A 14,132-nucleotide genomic window follows, 5' to 3' on the forward strand; every position below is an offset into this window, starting at 1 on the left:
CCATTTCCCACGTTCCACACAATTCATGGCATCCACCCAACCATTAGGTGTGTAGCCAACATCTTGTGGGGTCAATTTGTTGTTGATGGGAGGGCTTTTATCGTTATCCTTGCCTTCCGTGACAGCTGTAAAGACAGACGCAACAACGTCATTTATCTCATTTGCAAAGAGTGCAGTTTCAGATGGGTCTAGATTAGCACAATGCAGCTATGTGTTCTAGCATTGCACGGCTTGGCTTTCGAATGCGGGTAGATCGACGAAGTGGTTGAGATATTCAACCTGATCAGATTGTTGTCCATTGGACTGAGCTCCCTGGGGTTGCATTGATTCATGCAGGAGAAGAGATATTAAACAGTTATGTGTGTTTACCTGTTGTAATTATTGTGAAGAATATAAGGTACTGATCTTGAATGTCGAGATGAGCAGGAAATGATCACTTTTCGAGTGACATCACGACATGCGGAGGGGAACATAGTAGATCAACCCAAACGGAACCATGATTGAATTTGTGAGGGTCGTTCGGATTGCATAGAAGGTCCAACGTCCCGTTCATCGAACGACTCGGGCAGAGACATTTGGTTATCGCGGACATCTTTTCGGGCAGGACTGACGGGGATTTCACACAGCAAACTTATACCGCGAATCACTTTCTCCCAGTGGTCTATAACGTATCTAATCCGGAATCCAAGGCGAGAGCGGCTTTCCGTGCAGATCCTAGATGCCTCACGACATGATTCTGGATTCAAAGCGGGGAGATCAATTAGTTCTGTCAATATCGCTCCAAAGTGAAAGGGTGATTGGGGAAATGGAGAAAAAAAGGAAAGTAAAAAAGGAAGCTTACCTGACCAGGGAGGAGGTCTAGTCAAGACCCAGCGTGAAAAAGGTGCGAAGATTCTAATGCACGTTGATTTCTACGGTGCTGTTGAGACCAAGAAGGAAGAACTGAGATATATAGGAAGCAAGGTATATAGATAGTTGTAGATGATGAATATACCAACCACCGTGGAGCTCTTTTATAGTCCATGGGGACAAAGAGAGATCTGACTAACCAGAGGCAAGCACCTGGGAACCTGGGCAAACAAAGCTTCGCTTCCTTGTTGCCTTATGTCTGTGCATTAGATTCTTACTATCCTCCAGATATAACGTTCGGTTAAAGCTAGCTAGCTCGTAAATTAAACTGACCTACAAGTGTGCAATTCTTACCACTTGCCCCAATAAGGGCTCAGCTCGCTTCGTATCCGTGCTCAGCGGCGTCGTGTAGTCGAGCTCTCGACCAAGAACCAGAAGCATTCTTATTAGCGTCCGCGTTAAGTAGTAGCCCCGTGGCCATTTCCCCCGTGCTTTGCGGGGGAATACTGCATTATATACGGCAACACAGGCGGGGTTTGCGTCTGTCATGAAACTTCTGATAGAGGAAATTGATATCAATTCCAAGGGCTTCGATGGCCTGACCCCTCTGCATTTCGCGGCGATGAACGGACACAGACCAGTGGTGGAGGTGCTAGAACGTGCCAATGTCAAATTCTAATCCATCGCGGTGCGGCAGTCAACGCGCAAGACGATCGAGTCAATTGACACCCCTTCATCTCGTGGCGATATAGCTTGGCTGGACACCAGCTACTCCCTGGGAGTTTCACCTTCTCGATGTCCTTTTTCTCCCTGACAACATTTCACCTAGTTTGAAACCTAGGCACATGCATTTCTTGGTCGATCCACTTTGGATAACACTTCAGAGGTCTTCTTGCTTGTGAGTCTAAATGTCTAAGGTGAGAAGAGACGTCTATACTTCGGACAATCACGGTGCCGATCCGAGGATTAGTCATCAATGAGTCAGCATATGTTCGACTTCAACCAATTTGTCCCTTATGATGAGTGTCCGAATAACGACGTGAGAAAAGGCCAGGCGTTCATCTAGTCATCCGAATTTTGGTGCAAATAAGATAAAAATCGGAACAAGCGCTTATATCGAGCCCGGTTGAGTTGTATTTCATTTCCTCAACTCCCGATAGGAGTCACCTTCAACCCGCCCTGCGACCGACTCCAAAATGGCACATGGTGCAGAGGACTGCGCAACTGTCCTAGAGCAGTTCGTCCACGATGTGGCGAATCTTCCAGCTGAGATTAACCACCTAATGGAGGAAATCCAAGCCAAGGACAAGGTTATGCAGGAGTGTCGCGCCACAATCAATTCTCGCGACAGCAGCATCCAGAAATTCATCAAACTGAACGGCAGTCTGACACCGAACCCCAAGGAAGAGCCATACAGCAAGACCGTCTTACAGAATATGGACAGATCTCATGAACTGCAGAACGAGAAGATCCAGCTCAGCGAGAAGGCATGTGTCCTCCTTGATCGTCAGATCAAACGACTCGATGTGCGCATTCGCGATCTAGTCAACGAAGGCCTCCTCACCAACGACCCACCCCTCCCTTCCCTCTTCGACTCAAAAAACAAATACAGAAACCCACCCAAGATCTTCCTCCCTGACTCCACCCCTACCGACACCCCCGCCTACTCAACGCCCCTCAACCCGACTTCCGGGAATGCGAACCCCATCCTGGCTGCTGCGCAGCGCTTGAACCAATCCACAACTCCTCGCGTCACCAGCTCCGCAGCCCAGCTCGGACAAACCACAGCACGCAACTCTGCACCGGCTACTCCAGCAGCAGCAGCTGTCGTACACCTCCAGCAACGTCAACGCGAATCCTCTGCCGGGGCTGTGGACAGCAAGCGTCGCCGCTTGAACCCATCCCTCAACACCCTCCCCGTAGCCTCCTCGAACCTCCGTCAGTCCTCCATGGGCCCTGGTACACCGAAGCCTGGTACACCGGCAGGTAGTCGTGCAGGAAGTGCCGGCCCCCGTGCTAGCATCGGCATCAAGAAGGCACTGACCAAGAAAGTCGCGCCGCACCAGCAAGTCAAGAAGCTGAAAACTGCGAGCGGAAAGCCGATCAAGCGCTCTTCCAGTGCTAGTGGTCGTATTAAGATTTCGAAGAAGTCTCCTAATGGAGAAGGCGATGAGGATGATGACTCCATGCTCAGCAGTGCTGATACGTCGGACTCCGACAAGAGTGATGGTGCTGCTGATGAGGATGTCGACGATGAGGATGAGGATGAGGGTAATGAGGATTCGAAGGTCTATTGTACCTGTCGCACTGTCAGTCATGGGGACATGGTGGCTTGCGACAATGACGAGTGTCCCTATGAGTGGTTCCACTGGAAGTGTGTTGGATTGACGCGCGAGCCGGTTGGGACTTGGTATTGTGATGAGTGCAGACGTACTCTGGGCAAGTGATTCTATGCTCTCTTCTTTTTTTCTATGATCTGTATGACGGTTGATATACCCATTGGCGTTTGAGGGACTTTTATGGTGTTGGGCTGGACTGGACTGGACAAAAAGATATCTACTTGTTACTAGTTTTACTGCGTAATTCAAATTTGTCTAAACGGAATCAATTTCATATTCTGTCTATTCGAGACAAAAACTGTCACTAATCCCCGAGAGAAAATGAAACCAGGAAGCATATATTCCCTCCCCTAGGTATCCATCCATTCCCAGCTACAGCCAAGCGTATGTCCAAGCCGTGCACATCCAGCGCCCAATATTCCCTGGGTCACCAGTGAGCCGGAGCCTAACCAAATCAAGTCGAAAACGCCATCGCTATGCACATATCCCCTTTTTTTGTTTCTTCCATGCAAAACATGTTGGCACACGGGCGCACACAGTACGCCGAAAGTCAGAAATCAGATATTCGTGGAAAAGCTATTGCCCGCCTGTCCACTTAGAACCCAAGCCCGTTGCTCAGCCACGGGTCGAAGTACTCGCAGGTCTCGGGGCTGACTGCGCCGCCTGGTGCGCACAGCTTAAAGACTGGGCATTGGCCGCAGGGGGCTTCCGTCATGCCGTTCTTCACAAGATGCTTGTTTGCAACAGAGAGATCGTCGCCTTCGACGGGCGGCTTGCGGGATTGGGTCGCTTTGACAGCCTCAGGACTCTTGAGGGATCTGTACCATTCGCCGTTTCCTAATGCGACGAGCTTGTTGTCGTAGCAGAGCATTTCGAGGAGTTGCACGACGCTCTCTTCGCCTAGGCGGACGGGAGTAATGCCACTGTCATTGACGGCCGTGGTGATCTCCGCCACGGTCGGGTATCCTGCGTAGCCGTGGGGGTAGGGGAGGTAGGTTTTCTCGTCGGACTTGACGTCTGCCTTGCCGGAGGCGGTTTTGATGCGTTTGTTCTTTCGGTCTGAGGCCGGAACTTCGAACCAACTCTTCCGGCTCACGGTGTACTCGATGTAACCTGCGACACTGTTGATGAAGCTGGCGTCCAGTACACCGTCCGTGAACCAGGCTCCTCCGGTTACTTCTTCGCTCGGAGCAAGCCCGGCCAGCATGTACATCTTGCGGCTAGGGTATTTGACATTGTGGAGGGATTTGATGTAATTTTTTCCCTTCGAGGGCTTTCAGACATCGGTCGAGGATCGACTTGTGCAAGTTCGTGCGATTTCCGATGTGCCGCACCCAGATACCTGTTCGTTCTGTGGAGTGGATGACATTGTAGACCATGGCCTCGTCCGGGGTGAGGTTGCGGAGCCTGAAAGGGAGGAGGGGTTAGTTATGTGGTTTTATCGACACAGAGATGCATGCGATTCCTACTTTTCAGCATCCTCGCGGTCAATAAGCTTCCACGTGAGCTTTCCATCTTTTGGAGGAGTCGAAAGAGATTTTGATTGACGAGGCTCTGTGTGCATTCTAGCAGGAGCGCAACGTCGTTCTTTGGGATCACTTTGAGATTGAGGAAATCGTTCTGATAGAACAGGTGATCGGAGTCAAATTCATTCACGCATGCATCGTAAAGCTTAGAGGCAAGCTCGGCCACTTGGGACCCCGCGGAGGCCATTGTTGGAGATGCGACGGAGATATCAGGCAAAATCAAGGTTCAGTCGAAGGGGCTCGTGGTTTTTCATGTTCAAGGGAGTGTTCTAGAGGCCAAGGAGTAGGTTAGAGGACCATGGTGTGTCGATGTCGGTAAATTTTGAGTCACGAATGGATCACAAATGGTGTTTTTTTGGCGACTTTTTCTCGGCGGGGACTGACTTTGACCTAAAAGGGTTTAGCCTCGCGGAGCTTCAATGTCAGCGTTAATGCCTGAGGTGTCTGTTGCCTGAGGCTTAAATTAAATTAAATTCTGCCTGAGGCAGTAGACTCCAACGGAAATTTCGAGAAGCTCCGGCCCATTGAGCTCATGACCTCAGCACTTCCAGTTCCTCGTAGTCTTGTTTTTGATCTGCATTACTCCTTTTTTTGAGCAATTTAGCATATCACTCGAAAATGGCCGACGCTTTGAAGGCAGAGGGCAACAAGGCCTTCTCTGCTAAGGACTATTCCACTGCTGTGTATGCGCTACCCCACCTTTTTAACATATGATTCTGTCAAAGCAGAGACTGATAAAAAACCCCAGCGAGAAATTCTCCCAGGCCCTTGCCATCGAACCCGAAAACCACATCCTCTACTCCAACCGCTCCGCTGTCTACAGCGCCCAGGACGAATATCAAAAAGCCCTCGAAGATGCCGAGAAGGCGATCGAGATCAAGCCCGATTGGTCCAAGGGCCATGCCCGCAAGGGTGCTGCGTACCGCGGTCTCGGAGATCTTTGTATGTTATTCTAGTTGCACACAAAGTGGTGGAATAACCTGCATTGTGACAAGGTGCTAACTGACAGCAGTGGCTGCGCACGATGCCTACGACGAGGCCCTGAAGATCGAGCCTGGCAACGCACAGGCTAAGTCCGGTCTGGAGGCAACCCAGCGCGCCATCAACGCGGAGGCTACCGCAGATGGTGTCAGCGGAGACCCAACAGGAGGTCTCGGTGGCATGTTCAACGACCCGGCTCTGTTCCAGAAGCTGGCCAACAACCCCAAGACCGCCTCCCTGCTGGGAGATGCTGAGTTCATGGCTAAGCTGCAGAAGATCCAACAGAACCCTAACAGTGTTGGAGAGGAGATCCGCGACCCCCGCTTCCTGCAGGTCATGAGTGTGCTTCTCGGTATTGATATGAACTTCGGTGGTGAGGGAGCCGAGCCTCCTGCCCCCGCTGCTACCCCTAGCACCTCGCAGCCCAAGAAGGAGCCCACCCCGGAGCCCGAGCCAGTCGACGAGGAGACACTCGCCAAGAAGCAGGCCAAGGAGGCTGCTGATGCCGAGAAGAAGATTGGAAACGATTTCTACAAGAAGAAGCAGCTCGATGAGGCCATTGAGCACTACACCAAGGCCTGGGACCTCCACAAGGACATCACCTACTTGAACAACATCGGTGCCGCCAAGTTCGAGAAGGCCGATTACGAAGGCACAATCGAGACCTGCCAGAAGGCCGTCGAGGAGGGACGCGACTTGCGTGCCGACTTCAAGCTGATGGCCAAGTCCTACACCCGAATTGGTTCTTCATACGAGAAGCTCGGTGACCTCGCCAAGGCCATTGATTTCTACAACAAGTCGCTCATGGAGCACCGCACCCCTGATACCCTGACCAAGCTTCGCAATGCCGAGAAGACCAAGAGCACCGCCGAGAGGAACGCCTACATTGACCCTGCCGAGGCCGAGAAGGCCCGCGAGCTCGGCCAGCAGAAGTTCCAGGAAGGTGACTGGCCCGGTGCCGTTGACGCCTTCACCGAGATGACCAAGCGTGCCCCCGAGGACCCCCGTGGTTACTCCAACCGTGCCGCCGCCCTCATCAAGCTGATGGCATTCCCCGGTGCCGTGCAGGACTGTGACGAGGCCATCAAGCGCGATCCCAAGTTCATCCGCGCGTACATGCGCAAGGGTGCTGCCCTGATCGCCATGAAGGAACACAACCGTGCCCTGGATACCTTCACCGAGGCCGCCGAACACGATGACGGCAAGCACGCTCGCGAGATCGAGCAGCAACAGCAGAAGTGTCTGGACGCCCAGTTCAGCGCTCGTGCTGGTGAGACCGAGGAGCAGACCATGGCTCGTATCCAAAATGACCCCGAGGTAAGATCTGCTATGCTCTAGATAGGATTATGCATGAAGTATACTAACATTGTTTTCTAGATCATGGCTGTCCTCCAGGACCCTGTTATGCAGAGCATTCTCCAGCAGGCTAAGAGCGATCCGGCTGCGCTGCAGGAGCACATGAAGAACCCGCAGGTCCGGATGAAGATTCAGAAGCTGATGGCTGCTGGTGTTATCCGCATGGGACGGTAAATGCTTTGAGGGGTGTAGAGCATTCGAGGGAATTGAATACGAATTGACACGATATATCTTGACCAGCATATTTTTTAGTTCCATATTGCTAAAATTCCATTCTGCTTACATGCACTGCACTTCCTAACAATATTAATAGTGTGGTAGTATCTAGAGTGTGTGTGTCGACTGCTGCAATTGCTGCAAATACCGTGTGTAACATTGTAATTGTTTAAGTCGGAAGTATATCAACCAGTTCTCGTGAATATATGTCTCAGCCAGAATTGAATTGTACAATATATAAAAGCAAACTACGGAATACTCCGTACCAGTCCCGATATTAATTCATGTCTAACCTCGGCCATAGCTATAGACTATCTCTGGGCCATTCGTAAGCTGAAAAAGTGATATCGAAAAAGAAAAACGCCACATGAGTGGGGGAGTTCCAGAGAAGATCTTACCGAACTACTTTATCGAACCAATCAACATCCTCATTTTTGGCTTTTGTAGTACAAAACTTACAATAATACGGAATACACAATACACACAGTGAAAATAACCTCTCAGAAGGGATCAGGGACCAAGAGTCTAGATGTCCACAGATGATATGATAGATCAATTAATGCAGACTTGGGTTGTCTATCACTACCTAGGTATTACAATATACGGAGTAGTTAACTAGTCCAAATCTACTTTTAGTCTGGATATTATTGTACTATATACGATTTACGTTATGAAGTACTGTACTCCGTATGTTGTACTACGGAGTACGGAGTACGGAGAAGAAGTTCCTCGGTAAAGAAAATCCAGTCTCCATATCCAAACCTGGTGGATCGAGCTATGGCCGATCTACCTAATCGGGTATAGGGTACTATGTGACCAGGTTTTTTTTTTTGCATTCTGGATGCATGCCACGTGTACCTCGAGATTGTTGGTTTTCGAAATACTTTGGTACTTTGGCAATTACAACATACCAGACGATATACGGAGTACTCCGTACGGAGTACTAGTACAACATACAGAGGGTAGGCGCCCAGATTCCCTCAAATGTAGCATATCTCGTTGCCTAGAGTGGCAGGGCTGGGAGGGCTGGGATAATCACAGCCACTTAAAGAGTATGGAGTATCCGTACATCGAGACGAATAAAAGGGGGAAGCCAAGAATTAATTTCGAACCCTAAGAAGATCCGTAAGGACTCTGTACTCTGTACCGTGGAAAAAAGAATTATTGACCCTCTTTATCGCTCTTCATCCTTCTTCATTGACCCTCTATTTGACCCTCTGTGGCGGTGCTGAAAGCTCGGGTCCAAATCTAATAGTCGGAGTTTAGTCAATTACTCTTACTCACTCCCCTGATCCTCAATTAACATTCTATATGAACAATTGAATAGATACAGAGTACGGAGTACCCTCTACAACTATATATAAACTAGCATACTCATTGACTTATACCCTCATAGGTAGATCCAAGAATAGTACTAAAATGAAAGGAATCTGATCCAGGGCCCCCCCGGCGTACGTCACTGATCTTCGATCGACCTCGAAGCTCACGATCTCCCCTTTTTTTACTCTTTTCTTTCTTTTTTATTGGGCTTTGAAATTATAGACAAAGTAAAATAACTAATATAAATCATAATTTACATATAAGGTATGTAATGGTAATAGTCCATGTATCGTAAGAATTCCAGCCACAGTTCCCCTTGACGCAAGCGGCTGGGCAAACAGCTGTGCCTCTTGGTACACTCCTCTTTTTTTCCTTCTCTCTTTCTTTCTCTCTGTAAATCAAGGACTTCGTACCTTGATATACAATAAACACAGGTAACCCCTCCGACTACGACCTCCACACCCTATTCCAGTACGTTACTCAGCTGTAGACTGTATGCGAGTCAGCATTCTTCCCCTCCCCCTCCCCCCAATCTGCCCACCCATGGATCCAATCTGACCATCTCCAGCACTTCCCCGGCTCTCCAATTCCCCCGACCTGAACACAACAACCAACCGGCGATATGGCGTCCGCCGACGCGGAAAACACAGCGAACAAGATGGAGGGTACCATCGAGACTGCCCAGGAATTGCAAACGGACCCGCAGTCACACGTTAATCCGGATATCGTCGAAGAAAAAGTCGTCAAGGAAGCCCAACAAGCTGGTGGTGCTGCATACCAATTCGACCCCGATGCCTCGCCCGAAGATAAGGCCAATGCTGCCAAAGGAGTGCGTGTCCTCTAATGTCCGAGTTTCGTTTCGGCGCAATCACCGTGCTAACTGCTGTATCGTTCTTCTAGCGATTGCCGCCTGATTTCCACCACCCCCATAAACCCAAGGGTGTTGCTGTAGTTACGGACAAGGTGAGAATCACTGGGTCTCTCGAATGCGATCGCAATTTCCATGCTAATTCTACTTAGAACGATGGCAAAGCAGACTATGAGCTCCCTCCACCGGAGTCTGCGAACGCAATTATGGCCGAGGAAGCCACACGAGAGAGTGAGGGTAAGCCCCTCGATGAGGATATGCGATGGGCGCGCGATAGAACGGGTTGGGCGCCAAAGTTTGTCGATGAGAAGCAGGCAGCGGAATTGGCCAATGAAGGTACATTGCTGGATCACGAGACGTTCTTGGAAGGGAGAATCCCCGATAAGTTCTTTGGTGATTGGTACCACAATTCCGGGATTATCGTCTTCGCCTGCTTGGCCTCGTGGATGATCGCAGTGCTAGGCGGTGGTGTGGGTTGGGTTCTTATGGTCATGGCAGCATGCAGCACCTACTACCGTACCTCCATTCGACGAGTGCGTCGTAACTTCCGCGACGATATTAGCCGTGAAATGTCTAAGCAGCGCCTCGAGACCGACACCGAGAGCCTGGAGTGGATCAACAGCTTCCTCGTCAAGTTCTGGCCGATCTACGCCCCCGTTCTGTGCGATACTATTATCAACACCGTCGACCAGGTCCTTAGTACTTCTACCCCCGCATTCTTGGATAGCTTGCGTCTCAAGACCTTCGTCCTCGGTACCAAGCCTCCTCGCCTGGAGCACGTCAAGACCTACCCCAAGACTGACCCTGATACCGTCATCATGGACTGGAAGTTCAGCTTCACACCCAATGATAATATGGATCTGACTGCGCGCCAGACAAAGGACAAGATCAACCCCAAGGTTGTGTTGGAGGTTCGTGTCGGTAAGGGTGTCGTGAGCAAGGGTCTCGACGTGATTGTCGAGGATATGGCTTGCTCGGGCTTGATGCGTGTGAAGGTCAAGCTTCAGATTCCCTTCCCCCACATTGAGCGCGTGGACGTCTGCTTCCTGGACAAGCCCGAACTCGACTACGTCTGCAAGCCCCTTGGTGGTGACCACCTTGGATTCGATATCAACTTCATCCCCGGTCTGGAGTCCTTCATCAAGGACCAGATTCACGCCAACTTGCAGCCCATGATGTACGATCCGAACGTGTTCCCGATTGAGATTGCTAAGATGCTTGCTGGAAACCCCGTCGACCAGGCTATTGGTGTGGTCGCGATTACTCTGCACGGTGCTCAACAGCTCAAGAACCCCGATAAGTTCTCCGGTACTCCTGATCCGTACGCCGTGGTGTCTTTGAACAACCGTAATGAGCTCGGCCGCACGAAGACCATCCACGATACCGACAGCCCCCGCTGGAATGAGACTATTTACGTGATCATTACCTCCTTTTCTGACGCCCTTTCTATTGCTGCGTATGATTGGAACGAGTACCGCAAGGATAAAGAAATGGGTGTTGCTAGCTTCGCATTGGACAAACTCGAGCAGGAGCCTTCCCATGAGGGTATCTATCTGGAAGTGCAGGCCAGTGGCCGCCACCGCGGTGCCATCCAAGCCGATATCCGCTTCTTCCCGGTCCTCGAGGGACGAAAGAACGAGGCTGGCGAGGCTGAACCCGCCCCTGAAGTTAACACCGGTATCGCTCAGTTCACCGTGGAGCAGGCCAAGGACCTCGACGGAAGCAAGAGTCTCGTTGGCAAGCTGAACCCTTACGGTGTCCTCCTTCTCAACGGAAAGGAGATTCACATTACGAAGAAGCTCAAGCGCACCAACAACCCCATCTTCCAGAATGCCTCCAAGGAATTCCTCGTTACAGACCGAAAGAATGCTCGTCTGGGTCTTATCCTCAAGGATGATCGCGACATCATGCAGGATCCCATTATCGGCCGCTACCAGATCAAGATGAACGATATGCTGAAGATGATGGAGCGTGGCCAGCAGTGGTTCCATCTTCACGGTGCCAAGGACGGACGTGTCAAGTTGACTCTCCAGTGGAAGCCTGTCGCCCTGAGCGGCATTGGCAGCGCTGGCTACATTGACCCTATTGGTGTCATGCGTTTCCACTTCAAGCGTGCGGCTAACCTGCGCAATCTGGAGGCTATGGGCAAGTCTGATCCCTACGCTCGCGTGTTGCTTTCCGGTGTGACCCGTGGCCGCACTGTTACCTTCCGTAACAACCTCAACCCCGACTGGGACGAGGTCGTTTACGTGCCTATTCGCAGCGCACGTGAGAAGCTGACCGTGGAAGTCATGGATGAGGAGACTATCAACAAGGACCGAACTCTTGGTTGGTGTGACCTCAATGCCTCCGACTTTGTTCGCGAGACCGAGAGCGGTGAATATGAGATCGACGACGAGAAGCAGGATATCACCAGCAGTCTGAAGATTAGTGGTGGCTCTCCCAAGGGAGAACTCCACTATAACGTTTCCTTCTTCCCATCTGTGCCTGTCATCAACCCTGAGGATGAAGCTGATGAGGAGGAGGAATCCTCGGACCTCCCTACTACTCCTGGTCCGGACTCCACCGAATTCCCGAAGAAGTCTTTGCACTCGAAATCTGCCAGCGTTGACTCGAAGGCTTCCAAGGCTCTGTCTAACGGCGCTGCACCCATCACTAACGGAACTACCAATGGCGAGCCGGCCACTAACGGCCGCACCAGTCTGGAGACCACTGCATCCCGCCCAATCACTGGTACCCCATCTGAGACCGCGTCTCTTCGTTCCGTCAAGTCCATTCCCCGCACTTTCGTCAGTGCGGATGATCTCCCTAAATATGGTATGTCTTGCTTCGATATTCACGGCAGTTGTACAAAGCTAATTTGGCTATAGAATCCGGTTTCATTGTGTTCAAGTTCCACGAGGGCCAGCTGGCCGTTCCCCACGTCCAGCTGGAAGTCTTGATGGACGATTACATGTTCCCCGCATATGTCTCATCTAAGATCCACACCACGACCGCCAAGTTCACTGACGTCGGCGAGGCATTCGTTCGCGAGCTCGAGTTCTCCAAGATCACTTTGCGTCTCGTTAACAAGGATGATCCCAAGGACTCCAGCGAGGAGCACACAGTCGCCAAGCTGACCGGTGACACGCTGCCCACACTGATGCGTATGCTGTACACACCCACCGAGCTCGTCCTCCGCTCCCCATCCGGCGAGGTGAGCAAGGTCACCGTCAGCGCCCGGTACATTCCGACGGAAATGAAGCTCGACCCCACGGAGAGCATCAACAACATGGGTACCCTGCGCGTTGACGTCCACGATGCCGCTGAGCTGCCCGCTGCCGACCGCAACGGATTCAGCGACCCATTCTGCAAGTTCCGCTTGGACGACGAGACTGTGTTCAAGACCAAGGTCCAGAAGAAGACCCTGCACCCGGCCTGGAACGAGTACTTCGAGGTCCCCATCAAATCCCGCATTGGCGCCAACTTCCATGTGGATGTGTACGACTGGGACTTTGGTGACAAGGCTGACTTCCTCGGTGCCACGCCCATCGACCTGGAAGCCCTGGAGCCCTTCCAAGCCAAGGAAGTTACCCTTCCTCTCGATGGCAAATCAGGTGCGGTCCGCCTTAGCCTGCTCTTCAAACCTACCTACGTGATCCGCGCACGCCAAGGCTCCTCTACCTTCTCTGGCACCTTCGCCGTCCCCGGCAAGATCGTCGGCGCCCCCGTTAAGGGTGTTGGTTTCGTCGGTGGCAACGTCGTCCGCGGCGCTTCCTTCCTGAAGCACGGCCTCATGTCGCGCATCCACAAAGACAAAAACGAAGACACCGCCTCCGTCATGAATAGCATTGAGGAGTCTGACAACGTCAGGGGCGACCGTCTCACCCCAGCCGCCTCCCTCGCCGAAGGGTCCCCTTCCCCCAGCACCCCGCAGAAGGAACACAGCCGCAACCGTAGCACGGCCTCGCAGTTCGGTGATCGTCTCAGCGTCTTCGGCGGTGGCGGTTCCGGTGAGAAGGGTTCCGCCAACATCACCATCGTCTCCGCTGCGAACTTCCCCACCGATGCCAATCTCCGCGTCATCATCCGGGTCCAGGGCTCCAAGGGCGCAAAGGAAGTCCACAAGACCAAGGCGCACAAGAACTCTGCCGGCACGGTCACCTTTGACGACTCCTTCCGCGTGCCCAACACCACCGCCGATGCCCAGTACCAGGTCCGTATCGTCGACCACGCCACCTTTGGCTCGGACGCTACCCTCGGCGAAGCGCCGTTCTTCGTTGATGATCAGGGTTCTGTCGCCGGTCAGGATAAGGCTATTACTGTTGGCGAGGGTGTCCTTACCATTCGTTCCAGCTTTGTGCTTTCCGATGGTGGTTTGAGACCTACTACGTCGCACTCGACCGCTGGTACCCCCGAACCCACTGATGGTCCGGGTAGTCCTGACTCGAGAAAGATGCCCCGTCGCAGCTTTTTGAGTAAGAGATCTGTTAGCGGTGTTTAAAAACCACCTTTGTTATTATCCGTTTTGGAATTGCTTTGCCTGTTGAGGCTGAAGATATGAAAATATGAAATGCTTTCGCTTGTTACTAATTGGTTTTTTTTCTTTCTGTGTTTTTGTTGTGATATCCTTTTTTTTTTCTTATTTTTTTTCCCTCTCGCTATCAATCTGAATTCAATTGTTGAGATGGTGGACAA

General features: G+C 51.6%; 4 protein-coding genes across 4 annotated transcripts; 3 read left to right on the forward strand and 1 right to left on the reverse strand.

The window, feature by feature from the left end:
- Positions 1–2,045: 2,045 nt before the first annotated feature.
- N7516_009325 (putative PHD finger domain protein) lies at positions 2,046–3,296 on the forward strand (the record flags this gene model as incomplete). The annotated part of the gene is made up of 1 exon (XM_057222044.1): positions 2,046–3,296. The coding sequence occupies one exon, from the start codon at positions 2,046–2,048 to the stop codon at positions 3,294–3,296; it is 1,251 nt and encodes a 416-aa protein (XP_057072316.1).
- Positions 3,297–3,783: 487 nt separating this feature from the next.
- On the reverse strand, positions 3,784–4,752 carry N7516_009326 (uncharacterized protein; the record flags this gene model as incomplete). The annotated part of the gene is made up of 3 exons (XM_057222045.1): positions 3,784–4,461; positions 4,523–4,595; positions 4,658–4,752. 3 exons carry the CDS (start codon positions 4,750–4,752, stop codon positions 3,784–3,786), a joined length of 846 nt encoding a protein of 281 aa, XP_057072317.1.
- Positions 4,753–5,332: 580 nt separating this feature from the next.
- Positions 5,333–7,225, forward strand: sti1 (Hsp90 cochaperone STI1; the record flags this gene model as incomplete). The annotated part of the gene is made up of 4 exons (XM_057222046.1): positions 5,333–5,397; positions 5,463–5,656; positions 5,727–7,012; positions 7,073–7,225. The coding sequence occupies 4 exons, from the start codon at positions 5,333–5,335 to the stop codon at positions 7,223–7,225; spliced, it is 1,698 nt and encodes a 565-aa protein (XP_057072318.1).
- Positions 7,226–9,209: 1,984 nt separating this feature from the next.
- Positions 9,210–13,938, forward strand: N7516_009328 (uncharacterized protein; the record flags this gene model as incomplete). Its single annotated transcript, XM_057222047.1, has 4 exons — positions 9,210–9,416; positions 9,488–9,550; positions 9,608–12,272; positions 12,326–13,938. The coding sequence occupies 4 exons, from the start codon at positions 9,210–9,212 to the stop codon at positions 13,936–13,938; spliced, it is 4,548 nt and encodes a 1,515-aa protein (XP_057072319.1).
- Between the last annotated feature and the right edge of the window lie 194 nt (positions 13,939–14,132).

Source organism: Penicillium verrucosum (assembly GCF_028828655.1).
Source record: "Penicillium verrucosum strain IBT 35672 chromosome Unknown utg000003l_segment0_segment0, whole genome shotgun sequence".
NCBI classification, from domain to species: Eukaryota; Fungi; Ascomycota; class Eurotiomycetes; order Eurotiales; family Aspergillaceae; genus Penicillium; species Penicillium verrucosum.